We start from the raw sequence: 26,765 nt of genomic DNA on the forward strand, positions 1-26,765 counted from the left end.
AGAGGTTTGGTTGTTAGTCATAAACAATGCACTTGTACCTTTGGGATTGGTATCTGGTAGAGACTTTAAAGCTCAGAACAAAATACCTTAGTAAATATTCTATGAACTGCTGAGAGTGACCACTGTATGTTTTAAGGAAGGGACAGCCCCTCCCCGGCCAACCACCATTCTGCCTGGCATTGGAGTTCATTCCCGATAACCCGTGGTTTCCTTACCTTTATGCTCCAATCATACAGCTACACTGGAACGAAGGTTCTGCGGGTGCAGTGGCCCTGTCCTCCTGTCCATGCTATCTCCTGAGCCCCAGAGTAGCTGGCACACACTGGGCACTCCATGATGAATAAAGGAGTAAGTGCCCACCACAGCCTCTAGAGGATGTAGGTGTCCCGTTAGTTGACTACAGCTGCAGGAACCATACCTGAGGACAAGCTAAAATGCTGGAAATCCAGAGAAAGAACTGAGCTCCACGCCATTTCATTTTAGTCACCACACACACAACAGGGGTTCCCTGAAGAAGGGTGCTGCCTGGTCACACTTCATCTGTCTTGGCCTGTGTAAGCTCAGTATGCTGTGTGGAGTGTGAATGATGACACCACCTAACGAGGCGTCAGAAAGCAGTGCGGGACTGGGCTCCATGGGAAAGCTGGGGTGGCTCAGGCCATAGGATGTATCAGGAAGAAGGGAACGGGGAGATGGATCCCCAAAGGCCTCAGCCCAAGGCCATGGAGGCTAAGAAAGATGTGAGATATGCTGGAGAGAGAACCTCACACAGATCTTAGAGACAAAACCCAAGGCCGATGTTCTTAAACGGCTCCATGGGCAGTGGGAAGCTCATGAAGCAATGAGGGGCTCTCCAATCCCCTGCTAAAGAGAGTCCATGCCAAGAGGCAGCAATAAGTAAGGATTATGTGGTGAGAGGTGAGCAGGAGTGATCCTGGGGCCAGCCACTTGCTTTTCCATCACATGAATGCAATGAATACTCTAAATTCAGTAAGATGTAGGAGAGAAAAGGTCACATACCCTTGGTGTCATTCATCCCTGGTGAATTCTTGAACTTGCAGTTCAAGAATTTCCAGGTATGAACATCTAAAAGTGGACACTTTGAACACACACTGTATCAAGGGGCCCAAAGACGGGTCCTCAGAGACTGTCCTGTCCCTCTCCCTGCTTGGGGACAGGAAGGAGGCTCACCCATTTTACCAAAAGCCATATGACATGGGACACAGGGGAGTTGTCATCCTAGCAGACTGACATGATCAAGGGAAGCTCAGCCTGGAAGAAAAGGCAACATTCAGGGAGAGGACATTTGTAGGACAAAGTGTCCCTCCTCCTCGAGCTGACACCTGCTAAGGACTTGGAACACGGAAAGAACAGAGCTCTCTGACAAGCATGAAGCTAAGCCATTAATCCTCCACGGTCCTCACTGGTGGGGAAAAGGGCTGCAGACACACCACTATATCCTTGCAGGACTGAGAAAACTTGCCAGGCTGGCCGCTTAACCATGGCCTCTGAGATGACAGCTGCAGATCATCCAAGATGGCAAGATGCTGAGTGACCTGACCTACAGCAGCAAGGGGAGGCCAGATGCCAGAATCTCACCCTTCGCCCTTGAAAAGCTGCCGAGAAAGCACTCCCCCGGAACAGGAGCTGTGATCAGGCCGTCCCTGCACCCATCTGGATGCATGCTTCCCTGAGAACCTTTCAGGACCCTGAAGCATCGTAAGAGGACAAGATGGTGACAAGAAAATCTGGCTCCTAGCTCAACTCTCCACAACTTAACTGTTGTGGTGACTTGGAAGCACCCAACAGAACATGACTGGATGGCAGCTGCCTCCAGTAGGAAAAGGCCAGGAAAGATTCAGCTCCTTTAGTTACTGAATACCAAGCACCAGCAGTAATCCCATTGAGTTTTTTTTTTTTTTTTTTGGTTTGGGTTTGTTTTTTGTTTGTTTTGTTTTTTTTCTGAAGTCATTTCACCATTGCAGGTTTTAACTCCATTAATTCTAAGGATGGAAATATAGTTCAGTTAGTAGAGCGGCTGCCTAGCAGGCGTGAAGTCCTGGGTTCACTCTCAGTACTCCATAAAACTGGCTGTGGCGACTATAACTCAGGACTCGGGAGGTCGAGGCAGGAAGAGTAAGAGTTCAAGGTCATCACTGGCTACAAAATGATTCTGAGGCTGGCCCGGGGTACATGGGACGTCTTAAAAACAATAATTGTATAATGATATCAACAAATGTGTGCTGGGTGCCATATATAGCTCCCAAGAAACAATTTGTATTCATTTCCAAAATAACAGTGAGGAACATTTTTTTTTTTTTTTGAAGAGAAGAAAATTGAGGCTTGTTGGGATTTCAGGGGTTTGTTCACAGTCACCCAGCTGTCACTAAAGGCAACTGGAAACAGGCTGAACAAATGACATCTCTAGATATCTCTACATCAACAGCTAAGGTCTCTGCCTCTCAAGTTTCAGGACACAATGAACACATACATGAATCAAAATAGCACATGTGCCCCTGCTGATGGCATTTAAAAAAAAAAATTTTTTTTTTAATGGTATGTGTGCATGTGGGTGTGAGAGAGTGGGGGAGGTATCTAAGTATCTGCCGAGATCAGAAGAGCGTATCTGACCCTCTGGAGCTGGAGTTACAGGGGGTCATAAGCTACCCGACCTGGCTGCTGGGACAGATCTTGTGTCCTCTACAGGGGCAGCAAAGACTCCTACCAATGAGCAGTCTCTCCAGCCCCACATACAACATGTTTTTATGTCTGTGTATGCTTATGTTTTCATATGCCCATTTAAAAAAACAAAGTCAATTGGAATGTAAGAAACAAAACTTTGGGAAAACAATAACTGGAATAAATGGAGATTGTGCTTTTGGGTTTTTGTGTTGTTGTTTGCTTGCTTGCTTTTTGGTTTTTCAAGACAGCGTTTCTCCGTGTAGCTTTGGAGCCTGTCCTGGAATTCACTCTCTAGACCAGGCTGGCCTCAAACTCACAGAGATCTGCCTGCCTCTGCCTCCTGAGTGCTGGGATTAAAGCCCTATGCCACCACTGCCCTGCAGGAACCAGTGTTCTTATACCCAAGGACAACAGGACAGACGGTGAGTCACACCCAGGCTCCACCTTGCTGCCCTCCAGTAGCTGCTAAAGTGTCTGTTGGTTCCTCCACAAAAGAAAAAGAAGCCACAGGCTGGAACAAAACTCTCCCAGGCAGCTGACACTTGGACCCAAAGGAGACAAAAAAAAAAAAAAAAAGGACATGGAATGATTGATCTCTGTCAGCCCTGGTCTGTCATAGCTTCAAATTAAGTCATCTTTTTAAAGTACCATGACCATTTTAATTTTTAAAAAGATGGAGGTGGGGCAGACTCCTCTTCCATATTTTACAAAATGAAATGCCCCAGTGAAATGAAGGCACAGAACAATCCTGCCTCTTCCTGAGGAAAATGTACTCTATTAATGATTGGCCACTGGCTTCCAAAGAGTGGTCCCTAGACTCACTAATAAAGCCCTGGGAACATTCACATCACAAAGGGTGAGATGGGTAAGCTGCAGGACTCCAAAGCCTGGCTTCTTTGCTCATTAAAATTCTGGACAAAACAGATTTTTATTTATACGAGACATTAAAGAATATTATGACAGTGCTCGTATGAAATTCCTTCTTCACTGCCACAGATTTTCTTTGGTCTCAAGTTACAGCTTCTTTCTACCCGTCTTGTTTAACACCTCCACGGAATATTTCTCTGGCAACTGTTAGCAGGGAGGGGCGGCCAGAAAGCAGAGAAATGAGTTTTAACTGAAACACAAACTGACACATCATTTACAAGCTCCTCACCCAGTCCACGCAGAAGGCTACAGTCTGCCCTGTCACTATGACCCCCACAGACACACACTCAAGTTTTAGGAAAGGAAGATAAAGCATAAATAAGGCTTCACTCAGCTGGGTTGCCGTCCCCAACAGTCACCTTGATCTGGAACCCTGATGGGCAGGCTCAGTTCCTTGGGGAAATAACCAACCAGGCACCTCAACAACTCCTGCCTCCCTGGGTTGAGCAACCCCAGAGGCACCTGAAAGGGTACCCTCAAGGGGTCAGTCAGGGAACAAAATTGGGTGATGTCACAAGAGGAGAAGAATGGCCAGAACCCAAGAACCTAGAACTGCACTAGGAATGATTTTGGTTCTGTTCCTCATGGTCTGCTGACATCAGAGAGCCATGTCCCCTAGCTATTGACAGGGAAGCCATGCCCAGTGGTACCCCAACATGGCCACACCTTGGTTAAGGGTCCAACAATGGAGGCAGATTGCCTAGGTGTATTCTTTTTACATCTGTACTCAACCCCTCAATGTTTCAGCTACCTCATCTGTCCAACGGAGGCCACACATCATCCCCTCACAAACTGCCTGGTACATACATTCAATTAATATTAATACTGGATCTCTCGGAGAACTAGTGTGAAGGCCTAACATAAATAACAGTTAAGAGGCAGAAAGGTTGTTAAGTTCAAGGCCTCTCTCAAAAATAATCAGTAATAATAATAGATCAGACTTTGGCATCACCATGCATCAGGCCCTTCCAGAAGCATGCATATTTCACCTACAGGAAACTATGAGAAAAGGAAACAAGTTCACGGAAGCTAAGTGATTTGGCCAAGTTCACAACAGTTAATGACTGGCACAGCTGGCATCTGAAACCAGGTGGTCCAGCTTGCAAACAACCGCCATCCTAATGATGATTAAACCAGCAATAACGGTGACGGTGATGTACTGTGAGGCCCTCCCCCAGGACACTATTTCATTCTTCACAAAAACCTTTGTGAAAGAGCTGATATCACTCCAGGTTCAGAGATGAGGAAACAGAAACAGAGCTGGGATTCAGATGTGGATAAACGGTAGCAAAGTCCTTTACAAAGTGACATGGCATTAAATATTTTAAAGATAGGGTCTTGTTCCTAAATCCATGAATTCCCAAGGCAACTGCTCTTTTTCAAATGGCTTGATATTAATAGACATTGGAAAGTCTGAGAACTCATAAACACCCCAGGCCTGGGCTGGGAAACGGGGAAGATCCATATGCCTTTGACAAGTCTGAAACATCATCTACCTTGTTTTCAAGTCTACTGTTTAAAAAACCCAATGCCACTGCACATTAAGCCTGGCTGAAGAAGGAAGTCGGTGAGGAGAAGGAAACAAAAAGTGGAGGGAGCAGATCTGAAGCCATGTTTCACCAAGTCGAGGATTTTTCCAGTTTCCCTAAAGGGACATCTGATCCAAGTTATGAGTGATCAAATGACTAACCTGGAAATTTGAAGATTCACACGAGGGAACAAATAGCAATTCTTCCAACCCCACAAAACACTGCTGATTCTGAGATGGGAAGACACACACACAGCTCAGAAAGCAGCACACAATTAAAGCCAACCCCAAAGTTTACGCCACATAAAGGAACCTAAGCTCCTCGTTAATGCCTATGATCTGTTTAAGAGTTGGGGGGAAAGCCACCATCAAGTATGCACTCTGCTTCCTGAAGGGAAGCAGATTCCGTCTTTTAAAAGAAGATGTACTCACTCATTCAAGTGGCAAGTTCCAGACCTGAAATTCTCAAAATACCCATCCCTTTTTCTTTACCAATGTGCAAACCCATTTTCTCCTCTATACGATTAGAGGCTCTCCACTCTGAGAGCCTCCTCGTAAAGGAATAAACTTAATTTTCCAAGAGCCATCACCCTTCCTCTTTGTGAGCCTACAATTAGAAAATTCATACCCTTCTCCCTCCCAAGAATGTCAAGGACATGGGATTTACTAAAGTATAATGGATGGAAAGAACCAATGTAGGATAACATGAAAGCCATAACCCTGGCAGAGCCACAAGCATGGCTGCCTCCTTAGACCGGCAGCTGGCAGGCACAGGGGAAGCATGGGTAGCTACACACTTTACAAAAGTGTGAGTGCTGTCTCAGTCCTTCAAGTGCATCTTGCAGTGCCACTCCTATGGGGCAGCGTTGTCCCCACCTCCTCCTTCCACGCCCCAACTCTCTGGAACTCAGCAGCTGACTTGTGTGTGGGGTTTCTAGTGGCTCTGAATGATCCAAATGTTCTGAAACCGGGGACATCCCTAGATCTTCCCCAGACCTACAACCAAAGGACAAGCTGTTCACTTAAGTTCTGCTCTTCTCCAAATCCTGCAGCTTGTAAGGCCTCGACAGAGGGTCCTTCCCAGAGAGGCATAAGGAAATGTTCAGCTTTCCCTGATAGGATCTCAGCCTTGCTTTAGAATGAACAGAACACTGGAATGCATATTGCAGCAGGCAGTACCACGCCCTCTGAGAAGGATCACATTGGTCCCTCTCCCCAGCTGCATGCTTGGAACCCACACTGGCATGCTGACGATTTGGAGGTCTAGGGTCACGTCACAAAACTGCTCACCTGGGCTTTTTCACCTCCCTCTGCTGACAACCTGAAGGCACAAACACAAGCCTCCAACAGCTGCCAATGCTGGGCTTGAAACTTGAAAGTCTCGCTAAACTCCCATCCACAACTTTCCTACTTACCTTGGGCTGCGCACGACGAGGAAATGCAACTTTGGGGTCAATCTGGAGGACAAAAATAAAAAGGGAAGAAGTGAGTGAAGGAGTCTGGAAAGCACGGGGGGGAAATGAATATCCAACCATCTAATTATTAATCACTCATTTCTCAGGCTTAGACCTTAGCTTTCAGTAACTTCTTGGACAATTCAAGAGCTCCTTCAGCTTTGATCTCAATTTTCACCATCCCTCTCCCCATTGGGACTTATGAGGTTGACCTTTCTGGAATGTTCCACCACACATTTTTAGTGAGTGAAATGTTTGTAAGCCAGAGCTCATGCACTCTTATCGAGACAAGGGATTTCTCTTCCACAGACCCCAAATACAAAATGGTACCCAGAGCTAATGTACAATGTGTGGCCAGAGGAAAAGATGGGTACAATGTTATCAGAAGGGGAAGAAAAAGGAAAAGCCCTCAAAAATGCATGTTCCTCCAGCTGAAGGTAAAATGGGTGATCATTCCTTCTCCCTAGTAAATCAGGGGAAAAGGGATCCCCCCCCCCAAGGAAATAAAAATCAACAACATCCAACACAATGCTCAGCTCAGATCAACTCTCTAGTGTTAGTGTTACTCAGGATCAAGAAAAGTTCTTTGGCAGCCAGGCATGGTAGCTCACACCTGGAATGCCTACACCTGAGAGCTGAGAGAGGAATGGAAGCCCCCTCTGCAACACCACAGTTGAGTTCTAGTGAGACCCTATCTCAAAAAAATCACTTGCAATTGCCTTGAGGGTATATCTCTAAGAAAACAGAATTCAATGACTTGTTTATTTAAAAAAAAAAAAAACTAATAAAAAGAGGAAAAGAAAGGTGTATATATGAATTAAACCCACATCGATTAAAAGAAGAAGAAAAAAAAACACAGGGAGGAACAACCCAAAGTCCAAATTAGAAAGGCATTGCAGGGGTGTTAAAAGGAAAATGACTGGACAGAAGAGAGAATCTAATGCAATAACTGGGGTATTCCCCCGCCCACCTCCGCCCCAATGGAAAAGCTCCCCACTCTCTATCAGCGCCGGCTTTGCAGAGCACATGACTCTCAATCAGTGACGAGCTTTACAATTCCCACAGAAGGCATCTGAGTCTAACAGCTGACGTGAAGAGAAAAAAACTACTGCCTAGATAAAAACAGGGAGGAATTAAAAAAAAAAAAAAATCCATCACTTGTTTCCACTAGACTTCTAAACATCACAAATCTTTTGAGTATAGTTCAACATGGAGAATGGCATAAGTATTGCTACAAGTTATGTATTTATGAGCTCTGGCTTTCGGGTTATGAATTTCCCCCTTTAAAAAGTAAATCTGAACCTCAAGTTGTTCCTGTCATTTAAGAAAACAATAGCCATGCTTTGAGGAAAACTTCAGGGGTGAGATACTCACACACAACTCCCTCCCCCACCTCAGATAATCCCTGAGTCCCAGCTGGTAAGACATACAAAGGCAAAATCACTTTTATTAAGGTAGTTTAAAGACCTAAAAATCCACCTTGTGCTTTCCGCCTGTAAAGCACCACCTGAGAAATGAGAGATTATTCAAAAGCTAAAACAGACCAAACTCTTGAATCTAGGAAACTACCCTTTCCTTAAAGATTAATATTACTGCATCTACAGGTGTGCCCAGCACTGACTAGAGTTTCTCTACAAAAAAAAAAAAAAAAAAAATACAACAGGTGTGGATTTCCATTCTGTCGCCAAAACTGAGACAGATGCTCGTCTCTGTTCACTCAAAAGACACACTCCTGAGGCTTGATCGATCTGACCAACACACACACAGGTGCAGTGAGAAGTCACCGTGTTTGTGTGAGAGAAAGTTACAACCCAGAGAAGGGCTGGGAGCACAGCGAAGAAAACGAAATAATAAGATTTTTAAAAAATGTAAAATTACAAAACCAAAACCAATTTGGGACTGCACTGTGTGTAGTGGTGACATGAGTATGTTACACGGAGAGCAGAGTTCTCCCATGTGCAAAGTTTTCCACACTAAGATCTCCAAGGCCTAGGAGGTGTCAGGGCAAGAAGGCAAATCCCAACCTTTTGCACATCCCAGTCAACTATTAAAAAAGAAAAAAAGGAAGAAAGATATAAAGAAGGAATGAAAGGAAGGAAGGAAGGAAGGCAGGAAAGAAAGAAAGAAAGAAAGAAAGAAAGAAAGAAAGAAAGAAGGAAAGAAAGAAAGAGAAAACTACCCAAAATTAAAACATTAGTTACTTAGGTGCAGCGCTAGTACTGGTTCTAGAGTCCTCTAGAAAATACTAGTACTATTTTGGATGCGAATGGCCTTTACCTAAACAAAGCTTTTAAGGTTACAGTAAACAAGATCCTCCTTTCCATGTCAATAAACCAACCGCTTCTGCCTCCTGCACTGAACGTTGAAACAAAGTCAAAAGCTAGGTTATACTAAGTAATAGCAACCAAAATATGTCTACAAAACAAACAAGGATGGAAAAGCCCAAGACCGCACAAAGGATACTGAGGGATCTGACCAGCCAGCTCCCACTAAAACCAAACTCCAGTTCTCCCACCCAGGCAAAAGGAGTGCACGAGAGAGAAATCACAAACCAGCTTTAGATTTTTCCTGTGAAATTCTTCCTAGCTGTGTGATGCGCCTAGCCAAGAAGTCAAGGAGGAAAACATAAATTGTTCAGACATTCCTCATCACCTTACCAATGATCATTCTTGATATTAAATGATCTGACAGTATAAACGGGCTGGGCTTGCAAGTTCTGACAAGTCTAGGACAATTAATAAAGTGATTTAAGTGCATAAGGCGGTTTCTTGGGGGGTAAGGCAACGCCTGACCTCTCTGATCATAAAAAGTGGGTGAGTTTGCAAAATCAATCCAAGAGCACCTAAGATTTCTGAGTGCTTTTCTCCTCAGTGTTAAAGGGCTTGGAAGACCCTCAAATTCTGCTGACTTTACAGGAGAGGACAGTGAGGGTCAAGTTTACAGTGGGCATCTATCTGCCTTACCTTCCGGCCCCCATGAGCTCAAAACCTAACAGGAGGAGTGTCGTGTGCAGCCCAAAGCCACATCCCAAATATCACCTTGAGGCCTCTCTGCCTTAAGTGGTGGTTTAAAAAAAAATTCCTGGTGAAATTCTACTAAGCATCCAGGAAGGGGAGGAAGGAAGCCAGCACGGGGTCTGAGCACACCTTTAGTAACTCTCCCCCCTCCCCCCCCCACCTCCTCCATCATTACATTTATTATTCCAGACTGACTCCCCCCCCCCCTTATTCTCTGATCTCCACCTAGGGACTTTCACCTCTAAACTCTGGATTTTAAGAATTTCGAATGCTTTAAAAGTATCCACACACCAATGAAAGGATCTGAAAGGGGGGAGGGGGTCAGCAGAGAGCAATCACTTTGAAACCCAGGCCTTATCAGACTTCAGTTGGACGCCATCTGGTGTAACCCCACTGGATGCGCGAATTGGCTCTGCCAGTAAGTATCTCCCTTCCCTTCTCAAATCACATCTCAAGTCACTTAAGTCCCAGAGAAACCTGTTGCCTGGACCTAAGATCAGCGCCCCCTCCCCTCATCCGAACCCCTGCCCCCTTCTCCAGGAAGCAGGCTGTGCCTTTCCTTCCACAAGCCGATCCCAATGCCACAGGCTGTGTGTGCTCTGCTGACAAAGAAAGTTCCATTTGCTCTCCGGTGGAGTTTCTCGGCAAGGTCCCTTGGCGGGAGGCTACCCTCTCAGGGAAAAGACCCCCCCCTCCCCCCTGCCGTGGCTTGGCAGCGTCTGAAGCTGCAATGGGACAGACTACAAAAGAAACCCCCCAAAACAGCCACGGCTGCAAACTTCTGGGCCAACTCGCTTGCTGTTTAAAAGTAGCCAGTTCTAGCAATAGAAGCAAAAAGAAGGCGCTGTCTCTTTAAACAGGGCTGTCAATGCCCAGACCGGCACTGAAAAGGGGCAAACAACAACAACAACAAAGCAACCTACCGTCTTGGAATCTAACTCATGGTGGGGCTGACCTAATACTTTATCTACACTTGCTGGGTCTGCGAAGGTGACGAAACCGAAGCCTCTGGAAGGAGACAAAGAGGGAGAAAAACAAACAAAATGTGACACCACTAAAAGCAACACGGAGACCCTATATGCAGACTGGGGTGCGAAAGTTGCCCCCCACGCACCCCCATCCCCACCAGCCTCCTCTATTCTCCCCTAGCCCACAGTCTTCTGCCTTACGAGGGAAAAATACCAAGGTTAGTGGGGAAAAGCGGAGGGGGGGGGCAGGGCGGCTAGAGGTAACTTGGAACACGCTGGTGCCTCCACTCTGGTCGCCTCAGTTTCCTCCCCTCCTCTTCCCTTTCTTAAGGCTTTGTTTTATGACGAAGGAAACCGGGCACTAAGATGTTCATTCATCTCCAAAGAGGGACTTCAGAGTTTGGGAGTGGGAAGAAGGCATACACTCATGAATTTAAATAAAAAAAAAAAACTATGTGGAAAGTGGATGAAGCTGAATGTCATTTTAGACAAGAGAACAAGAAGCGACAGGAAAATGACTTCAAGCGGGAGAGATGGGCGTCTCTGAATCCAGAGTTCGGCCCTAATTAACAATAACCTTTGGGGTTATGGGGGGGGAGCAACGTTCCAGCCCAGCCACGCGCCTGAGCCCCATTCTAAATCCGCTTAGCTACTTCCGAAGACACCTCCAAAAATAAAACTAAAACTTTGTTCTAAAATAAAGGCAGAACCCAGAAGAAAATGCGTTACCTGGAACGTTTCGTAGTGGGATCTCTCATGACCATACATTCTCTAATTTCTCCAAATTTGCTAAAATAGTCTCTAAGGCTATCTGTAGAGAGAGAAAGAGAGAGATGGGGGGTGGGAGAAGGTGTGGAGAGGGGAAAAAGCAATGCAAATTGTGATCAAGGACAAAAAGCAAAAGTAGTTTTCTGTTGTTATTCTGTTTTGTTTTTGCAATATTTTTGCACACGCGGGGGAAATTCGGCAACAGAGGTCGCGTAGAGGGCTCGGAAAGGATTTGCTATTTAAAAAAATAACCTTGCACAGGAGAAGTGGGGAGCCAATGGCGGGGAGGGGGGGCTCTTACACTGGGATAACAAAGAGCAATAAAGAAGCCAAGAAGGGGGGGACCCAGGCGTCCCCCCCTCCCTCTCTTACCTGGTGAGGTCTGCCAGCTCAGTCCACCGATAAACATTTTACTAGAGGGAGAAAACATAACCGAAGTGAGCACCGATGTCAGATCGGCCATTTTGACGTGTAACTTACAAAAGCTAAAAGGAAAGCTGGGGGGGAGCGGGCGAGCGCGAGCCGGGAGGTGGGCTGGGGGAGAAGGTGGCCGCCCCACGCCACCCCAAGGTGCGCGAGTGCCCCAGGGGTGCGCGCGGGGGCGCGGGGGGCGCGCGGATGCCCCGCTCCGCACCGTCGCCCGCACAGCCCCGAGCGAGCCCGCGGCGGCGCGGTGGGCAGCGGCTGGAAACTTACCCGGGGTCGTGCTGGGAGTCGTTGGCGCTGCCCGAGGTGCCTGGGCTCCCATTTGCCTCCATAGCGGAGCCCCCCCGCCCCCCCACCCCCGACACACCGAGCCCCACAGCGAAGCGGAGCGCAGCGGCGGCCGGCTCCGAGCCCCAGATCTCCGTCCCTCCTCCCCCGCCTCCTCCCCCCGCCCGGCGGCTGCGAAGCTCCGCGAGCGCCGAGCCGGGCCAGCGGCGAGAGCCCGTCACACGTGGGCTCGGCTCAGCTCAGCCCCGCCGCCTCGCACACCCCCCGTCCCCGCCCCCCCGGCCCATCCCCACCTCTCCCCCTCCTCCTCCCCACCCCCATCTCCTCCTCCTCCCCCTCCTCCCCGCGCACGTGGGGCGGAGTTCTAGAACGTCGTGTAACCAATGCGGTGACGTCACGCACCCCGTTCGGTTCCCCCCCCACACCCCGCCTGTCCGCGCGCGCACGCTCGGCCCCCCGTGGCAGCGGGACCCACCGGGGGCGGCGCGCGAGCCCCGAGACTCGGGGGGGGGGGTTCCACGTCAGCCGGGCGGGGAGCCGGGAAGTGCACCCCGAGTCGGCTCTGATCACATGGGCTGGGTGTGGGGGAGGGGGAGGCGCGGGGAGCTCAGCCCGGGCTGCTGGCCGGGCGGGGAGGCGGCAGCGCCCCGGACCCCCCTAGTTCGCGCTCCCCATTCAAGTTCTCGGGCCCTTGCGCCCGATCCGGAGGTGGCACCCGCCGCCCGCCCTGCCTCTGTGCCCCGGTTTCCAGCCACCGCGCGGAAATTTAGGTCAAGGACGCTGGGAGCACACCCACACCCTGCGATCCTGGGGCGGTCCCCGAGACCCCGGGAATCGGGGGGCTTCGGGATGAAGGAGACCCTCCCACACAAACACCAGCCACAAGTTTTATTTTCCCTTCGCGCGGCAAGTTCTCTGGCTCCCGCTCCACGCCCGCACGTCCTGCACGGCTCCCCGCCCTTCCCCGGCAGAGGTACCGAGCCGTGCCCGCGAAGGTTATTTTGGAACTTTGAGAAACAGACTCGCGATACCAGGGGGCGAGAAAGCACCCCAGGCAGGGTTTGCGCGTTACTCAAACCACGATTTAAAAATATAATAAAGTGGGCTTTTAGGGGTCAAGGTCAAATGATCGGGTTTCAAAGCGAATGTTCATGGAGAATGAGTAGTAGTTTGGAAGCGTCTCGTGGGTGGCTAGGATGGGTGGTTATTTCAGAAAAAAAAAACACGATTATTCGTTTGTTATCTATGTCGTTTATTATGTTTAAAGTTACTCGGGCTTCCTGTGTAGAGAGTAAAAGTGCGTCAGAGTGAAATGGCCCTGGGGGAGGTCTTTGAGGTAACAAAGAGCCCCCCCCTCCCGTTTTCGGAGCTATAAGGTGCCTCAGGGATCCTAGCACGCAGTAGGTGTTTAGTAAAAAGCTCCCTTCCTTCCCTGGCAAAGTGTAAACTACAAAAGGATGTTTGTAGCTTCGCAGAGGCATTGCACACTTCAGATTCCAGGCTGGCCAGATTCAGGCTGTCTTCAATTTATGAGGTATTTAAAACAGTACGGATACAATTATCCTTATTGTTTTAAATTATTACAATAAACCAAGTTAATATGGCATGAGGGGCAACATAAAGTTGTGGTTCATCAAATGCCCGGATTAATGTTAAGTGTGCATTGATGCCCAATTAACACTTTTCCATTAATTTTCATAGAATTAGGAGACAATAGAATACACTCAACACCAAAACTGTGCTGTGTCCACTGTGGGTTTCAGAACATTTGGAAAATCTCAACACTGGCCAAAACCTTGAGTGATCGGATTTTCAATCTCTCTGTCCCCTAAATTGGGAAAATGCCTTTCTGACAGGATTGATGGGGTAGGGTGGAGCATTTGAAGTGAACATTGTAAAAGTCCCCTTTTTTAGTTGCAAACTTACATGAATCATGCTCATTATGAATTGTTACTGAATATAATTTCTAGAAGGCACTTCATAAGACTTCAAACCACAAACCATACGTACTGTTTCCCAACACTCCAACCAAGCTGATTCGGGGACCCACGTGATAGAGCACGTTGTGGTGGTTGTTTATTGCAATTATTCGAAATAACAAAATATAGGCAACATAACTAATTGGATTATATTTTGGATTTTTACAACGGAACCACAGGCCATCAGAACTAGAAAGGTCTTTCTTTACCCAGCCCCTTCCTTGAATGAGGGAGTCCCAAAGGTGCCAGGCTGTCAGGCTATATTCCCACCCCAACCAGTTAATCCCTAAGAGGGGCTCTGGTCAAGGTCCAGTGCCCTTTGGCTCTGTCAAGCCTGCATATTCGAGCTGTACCTCACTAGGCAGGAGAGGGTAGCTGCCAGCCTGGTGTAGACTTGCACAAACTGTCCAGTGGTGGGCTGAGGAAAAACCTGCCGGTGGGGCACTCCTAGCTCTGCAGAGGCCGAGCCAGGGACTGATAGAGGACTAAAGGGGAAGGCTCCAACACTCCATTGTTTTTATTTAGTTTGGTATTGTTGAGGACAGAGTCTTGCTATGCAAGAACCCAGGCTGGCCTTGAACTACAGAATTCTTACTGCCACTGACCCCCATCACCACCACCCATTTTTATTTTCCCTTTGCAGATTGTTTTGAAATGGTGTGGCCCAGGCTGATGGCAAACTCCATAGACTGCAGAGGATGGCCTTCAACCACACCTGGTCTTTTCTGCCTCTACTGCTGGAATTATAGGTGTATCCCACCATGCCAGGTTTATGCAATGCTAGGGATTGAACACAGCTTCAGTCTTGCTAGGAAAGAAAGCACCCTACCAATTAGCCACATGCCCAACCTCCTGCAGGCTTTTTATTTGTTTTTGTTTGTTTTTCCTTAACATTTTGGTTACAGACCTTCCCTTGCTCTAGGACTCTGACTAGTGTACAGATTGTATGACACCCACCAGGATAAATGTGCAGAACAATTTAATCCCCCCCCCAAACCCCTCCTCCTGCTACCCTTTGCACTAGGGTATTTATTTGTAAGAGATTCTGTATTTGTTCCCCAGCCCCATCGCTCAAGATCCCAGTGTGGGGTGTATAACCCACTGCCTGGAGGTTCCTACCAGGCTAGACAGTCCCTGAGATGTCCTCTTTCCTAGCACTGACCATTCCTACACTCTCCTGGGTTCTCTGGTCCCTGGCCACGTTTCCTCTTTTACCTCTTGCCCTCTCAGTTTCTCTAGCTTTCCTTTAAATGTTGGTGTGCTTCTTCAGCCAGATTCTCTCCTCCAGCTACCTCCTCCCCAGATGACCTTCTGAGCAGGATGGGTTTTAAATGCCACCTACATGCTGATGCCACTACAAATCTCCAGCCCTAACCTCACCAGAGTTCAATATCCTCTTCTCTATACATCTCCACTTAGCCTTCCTAAAGGTACTCCAGATGGGAACAGGGCCAAAGCCATTCGCACGCACTGTTCTCCCCTAAATCTGAACCTCCTTTTGGAATCCTAGTCAATGAATATACTCAGCTAGCCTGGAGACAACATGGTTGAACTCTGACCTCACCAGGTGCGGCTCACCCAGGAGTCTGGGAAATTCACCTTGTAAATAATGCTCAGATCCATCTTTTTAGTTTTAAGTTTATTTCCATTGAGAGTGGGCAGGGGTCAGAGGACAACTTTCAGGAGTCTTTCTTTCTCCTACGTTCTGCAGGTTGAACTCTGGTGTGAGGTTAGGCTTCCTCGGCAGGAACTTTTACCCAGGGAACCATCTCACTGGTTCATCAAAGCCATCTCTCGCTGTAGATCAGATCTCTCGCACCCGAGGCTCTGGAACAGCCTCCCACAGCTGCCCACAAGGACTCTTAGTCCATTTATATGCCTGGAAAGGTTTCCCACACTTCTCTGTCCAGGTCAAATGTCTCTTGATAGACACTTAACCTAGCAGAAGGTCCTCTATGTACCTTCTTCTGTGTGATCATTTGCTTTATTGCCCAATTCAGCCAGGCCACAAGCTCCCATCCATTTTGCTTTCCTGGTGCCAGTACAGTGCCTGCTAGTTCATGGTTGACGTTTGATGGGGGACAGATTGAAAAATGAGTAAATGTCAATGTCCAGTTTCACCCTAGGATCTTTTTTGTGTGTGTGTGTGTTTTTGTGCTCATACTCAGACGTCAAATTGGCTGCAATTTACCCTTAATGCTTTTGCCTATTTATACTGGCCTTCTAAAACAAAAAAATGTTGCTTCCCGCTCCCCTTTCTGGAACAATATGTTAAAGGTGGTATGCATCTGTAATTCCACCACTTGGGAGACAGAGGCAGGAGGATCACTTTAAGTTCAGGGTTAGCCTTGTCCATAGAAATTCCTAGAGCCTGTCTCAAACAAATAACAAAAAGATGATATTTATTCTTGAACATTTTTTTTAGAACAATCTAGTAAACTTCTGGATCTGGGATAGTCATTTCATACTTTGATTTTTTAACTATGGACTCCATTTCTTTATAATTATAAATTTCTTTAGGTTTTTCATTTTTCAAGGAAATTATCTAGTCCACCTGTTTTCGATTGTTTGGTTGGTTGGTTGATTGGTTGGTTGGTTGGTTGGCTGGCTTTGGTTTTTCAAGAGGGGTTTCTCTGTGCAGCCCTGCCTGTCCTGGAACTCACTTTGTAGACCAGGCTGGCCTCAAACTCACATACCCTGCTGCCATCTAGGCTTTCAAATGTACTAAGAAAATGCAGCTGACAGTTCTATTTAAATTTGTGGGTTTCTATAATGTTTATCTGCTTCATGCCAAATATATTCCACTCATGGCTTCCCTTATCTAGATCAGTAGGACCAGAGGTCTCTCTGTGTTGTCTTTGGAGGGACTTGGTCTGGTTTTGTTTTATCTGTAGAGCAGGAGGTCAAATCTGGGACCTTGTGTATACTCTTCCAAGGTCTGTGCAGGGTGAGTTGGGTTGTTATGTATTTATTTACTTTTGTTTTATGTGTGTGTTTGCTATGAACAGTTATGAACTGCCTGTGATGTTAAGAACCAAGCCCAAGCCTTCCTGGAAGAGCAGTTCTGGCTTTAAGAGCTCCCATCACCCCAGCCCCAGTCTGAGTAGGTTTTTGTTTGCTTGTTTGTGCTTTTGTTTTTAATGTACACTAGTGTTTTGCCATGAGTTTTGGGACCCCTGGAACTGGAGTTACAGGCAACTGTGAGGGGCCATGTAGGTGCTGGGAGTTGAACCTGGGCCCAGTCTGAGTGTTTTTAACTAGAGTTTACTTTTTACAACTGTTTTCAAATAAAAATCATGTTTTAGGTTTTGTTTTTGTTTTGTTTGTTTGTTTTTGTAACAATTTTTTTTGTTTCATTACTTTTTGTTCTTATATATCTTATTTTCTTACCACTTAACAATAAGCATATGTCTCTAAATTGGCTTCCCAAGTGCTGAGATTATATGTATAAGTACTGAACATTATTCTGGGTTTTTTGTTGTTGTTGTTGTTGTTGTTTTCCTCTTCGGTGTATTCTGTTACTTTTCATTTCCCCCTGTCTTTCTTCTGGTGCTGAGTACTGAACACAAAGCCTCACACGTACTTGGCAAATTCTCTAACACTCTGCTACATTCCGAGCCTCTGGCGGCCTTTTCTTACTTTCTTGGTGGCATAGTTAGCCTGTCGTACTTGGTTTGGGTTGTTTTTTTTTAAGACAAAGTCTCTCATAGTCCCAAGTATTAGGATTATTATATCCATGTGCCACAATGTATAACCCAGCTAACTATTTCAGTCTTCCATTTTATGATTTATAAGGTTGCAAACTTCACTCTAGGTACCACTCAAACTGCATTACCCAAGATGTGTAGACTCTTAAATGATTGTCTAGTTAACAATAATGAGAATTTCTAAAATTGAAAAGTATTTGAAAATGTCGTTCGTGTCTAACCAACTTAGAACTTTGAAAAAGGCAGTTTCTGCATGAATCAGAAACTTTGTGACTTACTGAAGCTCACTTTGGTACAATATTTTGTATATTTTTGGTAAATATTTTGTATATTTTTGGAAAGGGTACATCACTTTTGCTAAGTAATTTTCTATATGGACCTGATCAGATCAAACTCATTAATTACATTTAGATTTTCTGTAACCTTGGTTCACTTGATATATGGTTTTTAAAGAGATGCATTAAGGTTGGACAGAGGTGGTGTACACCTTTAATCCCAGCACTTGGGAAGCAGAGGCAAGTGGATTTCTGTGAGTTCGAGACCACCCTGGTCTACAGAGTGAGTTTCAGGACAGCCAGGGCTACACAGAGAAACCCTGCCTTGAAAAACCAAGAAAAATAAAGGGGGAGGGGTATATTAAAAGTTCTCTATGTACTGTGATGCTCCCACGTGTGCAAATATACATGAAAAAAATATCAAAAATAATTTTACAATTTTAAGTATTTTATATGGCCAGACAACTGATTTCTCATAAATCTGTCAAAATTTTCTATCTATATTTTAAATGTATATTAATAGAGGTATCAAAAAAAACTGTTAAAATCCCCCCACTGTAGTTATGCATTTTTCTATGTCTTTCTTCCTCTTACTTTTGCCTTGTGTATTTTTTTAAAGATCTATTTTTTTTAATGTGGATGTGTGTGTGTGTGTGTGTGTGTGTGTGTGTGTGTAGGCACAGCTGTACATATGCTGCGTGAGACCAGAAGAGGGTGTCGGGTTCCCTTGAGCTAGAATTGCAGAAGGTTGAGCTCCACCCTGCATAGATGCTGGCAACCATTTTGGGTCCTTTGCAAGAAAAGGATACGCTCTTAATCCAGAGCCATCCATCCCTGAGTGATGGGGTGACAGATGTGAAACACCATGTCCAGTGTATGGGGTGCTGGGGATGGAACCCACGTTTCTTGTAATTTGAAATCTACCAGTTTTTATACCCCTAATTGTTTTAAAGAATAGACTTTAAATTTGTCATGTTATGGGTATGAGTATTTTGGCTACATGTATGTACATGAGTACCATGTGCATGCCTGGTGCCTATAGACTAAGAAGAAAGTATTGGACCCCTAGAACTGGAGTTATATATGGTTGTGAACCACCATGTCAGTGCTGGGAACCAAACCTCTGCCTCTGCAAGAGCAACAAGTGTTCTTAAGCACTGAGCTATCTCTCCAACCCCTAGTGTTTACTGAATCTACTAAGTGTTGGAGTGATTTGTTACACAGCCCAGATAACTAATACAAAGATCCTTCAAGATGTACTATATACAGCAGCTTAGTGTATAGGTTTGCAACAGGATTCATATGCTACATTTGCAGAATGCTTCAATTGGCCCCTAAGCAAATGAACTGCGCATTAGCTACAGAACAGCAATCGTGTATTATTAATGTGATCAGATTGCAACACATTTCATGTTCAATTAACTGAAATGCTCTTTCAGGATCATGGCTTGGCTCATCTTCTTATCCCCACTACATACTCAGAAAAGGTCACTGTCGAGATAGAAAAGTATATATGTGATTTAAATGTCTTGACTCAGTTGCTAACAACCACGAGCGTGTTTTCAAATTGGAAAAGCAAGATTAATTTCAACTTGCTCTTTTTCACACAATGCTCTGTTTACTTTCTGGTATTGCATTTCTCTGCCATGCTGGGCGCCTTGCTTATTAAAGAGTCTGTTCATTTCTCCGCCTCCCAGACTCTCACACGCCTTTAACTTTTCAAAACAGACACGCCAGACTTTGCACCCAAAATAAAAAGTGACCTGTATTTTTTTTTACTAGAAAACACAGTTAGTGAAATGAGTTTTTATTCATGAAATTTTCACTGAGTATAAATTCCCTGTCGAAAAGTAATGGGGCCTTTGTATTTCCTTTAAATAAATAAATAGTTTCTTTCCTCAGGAACCATGACTACCAAGTCCAGGACTAGTCTGTATTCCCCTAGTAGAAAATGAGCATGTGTGTGGAGTCCCCAAGTCAGCCCTTCCTCTGGCAGTGTGTAATGAGGGAAAGCCACTGGAGATAGAGGATATAACTGGGGGGGGAGGGGACAGGGGGCAGCAACAACCCAAACTCAAAAGGATGAAAGATGTGAGCTGAAGCAAAATTAATGTTTTCTAAACACACTTTCTGATCTGACACCTTTACATATATTTTCTTCTATCATTGTGTGCTACGTTTAGATATGAAAAAGCCTATTTTAACTTCGGTGAGAAAGAAAATGTTTTGGTTTTGTTTTCCAAACTGGGGAAGACAATACAAAAGCTTTGCTAAAGGGTGAAAAAACAAAAACAAAAACAAAAACCTAAAACCTAAAATGTATTTATTATCCAACAGTTGTCCTTCCTTCCTCCCTCCCTTCCATCCTTTCTTCCTTCCTTCCTTTTTTCCTCTCCATGTCCAGGGTGGACAGTTAGAAATCCCATGTCCTGGCTGAAGAGCTTCTTTTACGTCACTCTGTTCTCTTTCCTTGTCTACAGTTAAAAATGATAGCATACAGCCAAGCGGTGCCAGCTAGACTGCTCATGAACTGATAGGACCTACAGAAAGACCACAGGAGGGGGGACCTTCCTAGGCAGTGGGGGCGAGCCTCGGAAAACAGTCACCTTTAGGAGCCTCAAGGGGCAGGCTAGGAATTTGACTTTGGCCCCTCTCAGCTCTGCAGGACACTGGCTCCCAGAGTTTGGTAGGTACAAGAATTGAGCAGGAAGTTTCCATTCTAATAAAAAGGAAAGGAAAGGAAAGGAAAGGAAAGGAAAGGAAAGGAAAGGAAAGGAAAGGAAAGGAAAAAGGAAAGGAAAGGAAAGGAAAGACCTCAGGGCTGCTCTCCTACGTCTGTTAAACTGTTTAACTGCTGCTTGCCTTTCTGTCATCGCTATTCTTACACATGGAGGTAAATATTTTACTAAATGTCTTCGAGCTCAGAAGTTAGGAAGCCCTCTGCTGCCTAGGCCTGGCTGTCACCCAACATTGCCAGGGTAGGTGTGGGGGAGGGGGTTATGAGGGTTGGGGGAGCAGGGAGTGTGTGTGGGGTGGGCTCAAGCATCTGCTGTCCTCACAGGGGAACTGCACAAGCTCAGCGTTCTGTCCAGTGCTTGCCACCTGGTAACCATTTTCTCCTTTGGCCTCTCAGATTTAATCTTCTATTCCTTCTTTTTTAATCAGCCACCAACTTAGTCTTGATGAAAGGGACCGGGATCCCAGAAGAAAATAGCTAGGCCTTTTAACTCCACCTGGAAACGGTTGACATGGTGCCGCCGCCACCGTCTCCTATGGCCTGTCCACTGGCCTTGCGGCTTATCCCCCTCCTCCATCAAGGCTGGCCTTGCCAAACAAATCCAAATATCACAGCTGGAAGTACAGCTCGCCCCCACCCAAACTCCTTCTCACACACTCTACAAGTTGTACCTCGGGACCTTTTAGGATTCTCTGTGGTCCTGTTGGGCGCCGTCACTCTGCCCATCCACCACAGGCAGCAACAGGCTCACAGACCCACAGGTGCACATTAGTTTCAGAAACTTCTGTTCCCGTTTACACAGTACAGGAGGTGACTACAGCAGCCATACATAGCACAGTAACAGTGTCACTCCATCATATATTCATGTCTCCAGAAGACCAATCCAACAAAATCTAGGCAGCTCTGCATGAGAAATGGCCTCTTTGTATATGGAATCGCACGTTGGAGGACTGTGGTTGTGAGCGCCCTCGTCTGGTAAGCAGAGGAAGCACCTTTTACTGTAGGTTCCCTCTTGTGGTGGAGCAGGGAAGGGGAGTGTCCCCTCCCTTTACAGTCTCCCATCCCACAGTTCCTGCCACCAAATTCTGACATAAAAAAAAAAAAAAAAAAAAAAAAAAAAAAAAAAAACTCACCAATTTAGGGCTTTCCTGTAGTTGATGCCAAGACCCGCTACAATAGCACACGCTGCAATTTCTATAATTATTACCAATCAGCTAAAATGCAAAAAACTAAAAGGAAGGGAATTCAAATAACTGGGAATCAAATCTGCTTAGGCAAACATGGTATTGACACTCACAGAAGGATAGAGAGGGGAGTGAAAAAGGAGCATTGCTTGCTGGGCAAGACATCCATGCTAAAAATAATGGTGCCTGGAGAGGTCATAACAAATAAAAACATGCTGTGGCCATGGCGGGGAGGAACCGGAGACTTTCAGATCAACACCTGAGCTAGAATAGTACCAAGACAGGACCATTATATAGGGCAGGTACTAGTGGAAATGACACAAATTTGAACCGGACCAAAACATTAATTTGTCACCAAGCTCTTACTTACATGGATGCTGCCGGATGCCCTCTCAACAGACTCACCCCATCTCTGGGTTCTGAGCAGGCCTCCAAGACCACCATCACCTGCTCAGCCAATGCCATATGAGAAAGAAAGGCAAGACCTGGTTTTTGTGTCTACTAGTGTGGGTCACAGATAATTACAAGCATTGGGGGGGGGGGATCGATTGCCCAAATGGTTGATGGGAGGCCTGGCCTAACAGAAGACATTCGTGAGAAAGGTACTGGCAGGGGGTTGCAGGGAGGGAGTCAGCCCATCGCGGGCTTGATGTGGACCCACAGCACAAGGAGGCCGTGCAGAGCTCTAATGCAATCTTCAGCTCTATTAATAGTACAGCCGAGTGTGCAAGGAGGGAAGCAGTAATCCCAGCGTGTGCCAGCAGGTCAGGCCACACACTGTTTTACGCTCAGTCCTGCAGGCTGTGTTTTAAGAGAGGCATTGGCAAAGGCAAGCCTGTTCAGACGAGCATGAGAAGGATCGGACGTTGGCCCTTAGTGCCACGGTAAGCCTGACTATCCTTTCACAATTGACAATATCAGAATGGCTCTGCACCAAATCCATGATGCTTCCGGAGCCAGGACCTGGAATTATGTTTCTAGTATTTACCTCTTTGAGCTTGGGGGTGGGGGTTATCCAAATAAAGGGACAATAATTACCCAATCTACCTCCAACATCATTTGAAGGATTGAGTCTGCTCAGTTGAGCCAGTGTGTGCCGGTTACCAGGCAGAGGGAATACCAAGACAAACCTAGAGTATTTGTCATTGAGGAGCCGAAAGTCCGATAAGGACAGATAAGCTCACAAGCAGGTTCTTAGCATCCAGTGTGACAGATGATGGATTCATGCATTGATTTGAACTGTGATGCAATTAATTTCCTAAAAGTGATAGGGGAGAAAAACAGAGTCTTGAGGTGTAGGCGTTTTCAAACAGAGGAGGAAAAGGAACCACTGGGTGTGAGACGAGGGGAACCCAGAAACAGAGTCTGGAGGGTGGCTCAGTGGGTAAGAGGGCTTGCTGCACAAGCGTGAGGAACTCAAATCCCCAGCACCCATATGAAAAGTGATTATTATACTCACCTGCTGGTGGAGTGGAGACAAGAGGGTAGATGCACTTTGCTGGCTGCCAGCTAGCTAGCTCCACGCTCCTACTCCTGCCTCAAGGGAGTAAGGTGAAGAGTAACAGAGCAGGGCACCTAACATCCTCCTGTACCCCACCCCATGTACATGCACACAGACAAATGTCACAACACACACACACACACACACACACAGAGAGAGAGAGAGAGAGAGAGAGAGAGAGAGAGAGAGAGAGAGAGAGGTTAGAACCAGGAAAACCCAGGCTCACAAAAGACAATAGAAGGGGCTGGAGAGATGGCTCAGTGGATAAAAGCACTATTGATTGATCGGGGTTCAGTTTCCAGCACCCACATGGCATCTCACTTAGAACTGTAACTCCACATGCAGGGGATTCATTTGGCAACCTCACACAAACAAATGTGCACAGAAAATAAAAGTAAATAACATAGCCAAGCATGTAGTGAAAACACAGAGTTACATATGTTTTTTAAAAAGACAACAGAAGTATCTACCAACGTCAGATGTGATCAGGAAACTTGTGGGTGGGGGAGCTGGGACCATGACTCAGCAGTTAAGAACACTTGCAGCTCTTACAGAGGACTTGGGTTCAGTTCCCAGCACCTACATCAAGTGACTCACAAGTGCCTGTAACTCCAGGCCTAGGGATCGCTGCCCTCTTCTGGACTCCACAGACACACGCACATACACTCAGACACATATGCATAAAATATAAAATAAACCTTGAAAAAGAAAAGAAAGTCATTGAGCCAAAGGCTGAAACATTTCTAGTCCATTTACTGGATATACTGTCCTAGTTTAGGTTACTATTTCTATGATAAACTCAATGACCAGAGCAACTTGGAAGAAAAGGTTTCTTTCAGCTTATACTTACAGGTAACAGTCCATTAGTGGGGGAAACCAGGGCAGGAACCTGGAGGCAGGGGCTGATACAAAAGCCATGAAGAGGTGATCCTTACAGGCTTGCTTCTATGGATGGCTCAGCCTGCTTTCTTATGAAATCCAGGACCAACAACCCAGGGATGGCCCCACCTACAATGGGCTGGGCCCTCCCACATCAATTACTAGTTAAGAAAATACTCTACAGGCTTGTCTATCTGATGGAGGCATTTTCGTACCTGGGTTTCCCTTTTCTCAAACAGCTCTAGCCTGTGTCAAGTTGACATAAAATTAGCCAGCACACAGAGACTGGAGAGTTCATCCACAGTGGTCAAGACTTTTCATGAAGGTGTTTCTGGGCATGGTGTTACTTGTCTATGATCCTGACATTCTGGCAGCTAAGGCAGGAGGATCCTGAACGCAGGACCAGCCTGGCCTTGACCATAACATCTGGAATGTAGCTCAGTGGCAGAACAATCACCTGACCTTCATAAGGCCCTGGGTTCAATCCACAGTACCACAAAAATAAATAATAAATAAATAAATACCCACCGAGAAAACTAATGAAAGCAGAAGTTGAAGTCAACTTAGAAAGTTTGGGGAAATGCGTATTTATTTATTACTTTTTCAAGACAGGTGTAGTCCTAGCTGTTCTGGAACCCTCTGTGTAGACCAGGTTGACCTTGAACTCAAGAGATCTACCTGTCTCTGCTTCCTGAGTGAGATTAAAGGTGTATGCTGTCATGCCTGGCTTGGAAGAGTGCATTTATTAGACGCCTATTACACACACAGAATATTGCTACGTGTTATGAGGGTTCAACAGTTCTATTGGACCCCACTTGAGTACTAGTCAGTGACAAGACTAACACCTTTGTGACCACTAGTTAATAGTGGAAGACCATGATGTGACTTGTACAAAGATGAGTGGAGGTTCAGTGGCCAGCAGCTCTGATCCTGGGTGACATCCCACATGGTCACACAGAAGGGCCAGACAAAAAGAAGGGTATCATCTTTGTGATGCAAGTATAGAGACCTCCTCTTGCCTCCTCCCCTGTTCATGGGAGCTTTGCTCTTCCAGGAGTGCCCCTTGGCACATTTCTTGTCTTCCAATCCCTGGTGTTAGCTCCGGTTTTGTTATTTACCCATGGGATTAATATTACTCTTTACCCTGTTCACATTCCAGATCTAACATGCGTTGTTTTTTCATCAGTGGGCTTGTGCTTGGTTGATTAGTTATTCATGTATAATGTAAGACAACAAGAGCTACAATACAGAGAAATGATTGTGGGGAAAGCGGTCGTGCCAGCTCTGGGCTTGGCTCCGTTCGTCCTTCTTGGTAGGATGAGTGGGTAGGCAGGTGAGTAAAGGCGTGCAGATTACTCCGGTGGTTAAACTTCCTATTTAACCAAACTGGTGACTGAAGCCAATTGGGGAAGCCTGGAACAAAAGACCCTGCCCCCCCCCGGGGGGGGGCATCCTCTGAGTCCTTAGTTCCTCATCTGCTTCTGAATCTGAGCAGCCCAGTCTTGAACTAAATTTCCCCCGTCCCTTATCTGATGGTGGTGCTGAAGATTGAACCCAGGGCCTTGTTCATGCAAGGTAAGTACTCTACCACTGAGAGGTTAGCCCCAGTTCCCAGTATACCCTGTGTCTCCTGCGTGTGCTGGCTTCTTTCACAGGTTGAGTTTCCACAAAGGTCCACCTGTCTGTCCTCCCTGCCACCTGATCCCGTCAGCATAGCCACAGCAGACTTTACAGAATACAGCGCAGACACTTCCCATCGCTTCCCACTGCATAGAACCCCTGTGCTGTGACTTGAGGGCCTTATGTGATCTGGCCTCCACCAACTTTTGCTCCAACACCAGCCCCATCGATTCTCGAAATGAGCTGATAGCCTAGTAGAGTTTGTTTTTGGTTTTCCTCACTAGAGAATTATTTGGAAACTCCGTGCAAGCAGAGCCCTCATCTGTGTTGTCCATGGCTGCACTTCTGTTGCCTGGAACATTCTGGAACATGACAGGAGCTCAGCAAGTATTTGTTAAACGAAGGAGCCTTAAGCTTCTTCCAAAAGGCAGCTTTATTTTCAGGAACACCAACATTAAAATATCATCCGAGAAAAGGGATCTTCCACTCAAGAGATGGCCGCTGAAACTACAAGGTGAGTGTATCGACGCAGGGAGGTTGTTTTAGTTTCTGTAAATTCCAGGGGAAAAGAAGTTTAACGCCCAAATGGAAAATATTCCCCAGCTTGCCTCGGATCATTTCCCTTCATATTATCCTGGATTTTTTGGGTGCAGTTATGATGTTTCCACACTCACTGCCCACCTCTCACTCCCATTCACAAGAGCATCGACCTTGCTGCCTTGATCCCTTTACACACCTAAGACAAGGCATGTGTTCTGAAATCCTTAGCTGAGAAGCTGGATTTCAAGTGCTTAGAAATAGCCAAGATGAACCAGCGACCCAATG

At 46.2% G+C, this 26,765-nt stretch overlaps 1 protein-coding gene across 18 annotated transcripts in view; it reads right to left on the reverse strand.

The window, feature by feature from the left end:
- Msi2 (musashi RNA binding protein 2) overlaps positions 1-12,201 on the reverse strand; it is a 353,285-nt gene extending 341,084 nt beyond the window's left edge. For 5 of the 18 annotated variants that reach the window (XR_007835060.1, XM_051194255.1, XM_051193372.1 and 2 more), the window contains exons 1-5: positions 12,041-12,201; positions 11,717-11,757; positions 11,306-11,387; positions 10,532-10,616; positions 6,553-6,594 (exon numbers count right to left, since the gene is read on the reverse strand). Coding sequence is in view for 16 of the 18 variants with exons in the window: in XM_051194255.1 (XP_051050212.1) it covers positions 6,553-6,594; positions 10,532-10,616; positions 11,306-11,387; positions 11,717-11,757; positions 12,041-12,102 (312 nt within the window). In the remaining 2 variants the exon portion in view is untranslated. Of the gene's footprint in view, positions 1-6,552; positions 6,595-10,531; positions 10,617-11,305; positions 11,388-11,716; positions 11,823-12,040 lie in introns of those variants that run through there. The other 13 variants (XR_007835112.1, XM_051194411.1, XM_051193626.1 and 10 more) reach the window with 4 other exon arrangements.
- Positions 12,202-26,765: the final 14,564 nt, after the last annotated feature.

This window comes from Phodopus roborovskii, unplaced genomic scaffold (assembly GCF_943737965.1).
Source record: "Phodopus roborovskii unplaced genomic scaffold, PHOROB, whole genome shotgun sequence".
NCBI classification, from domain to species: Eukaryota; Metazoa; Chordata; class Mammalia; order Rodentia; family Cricetidae; genus Phodopus; species Phodopus roborovskii.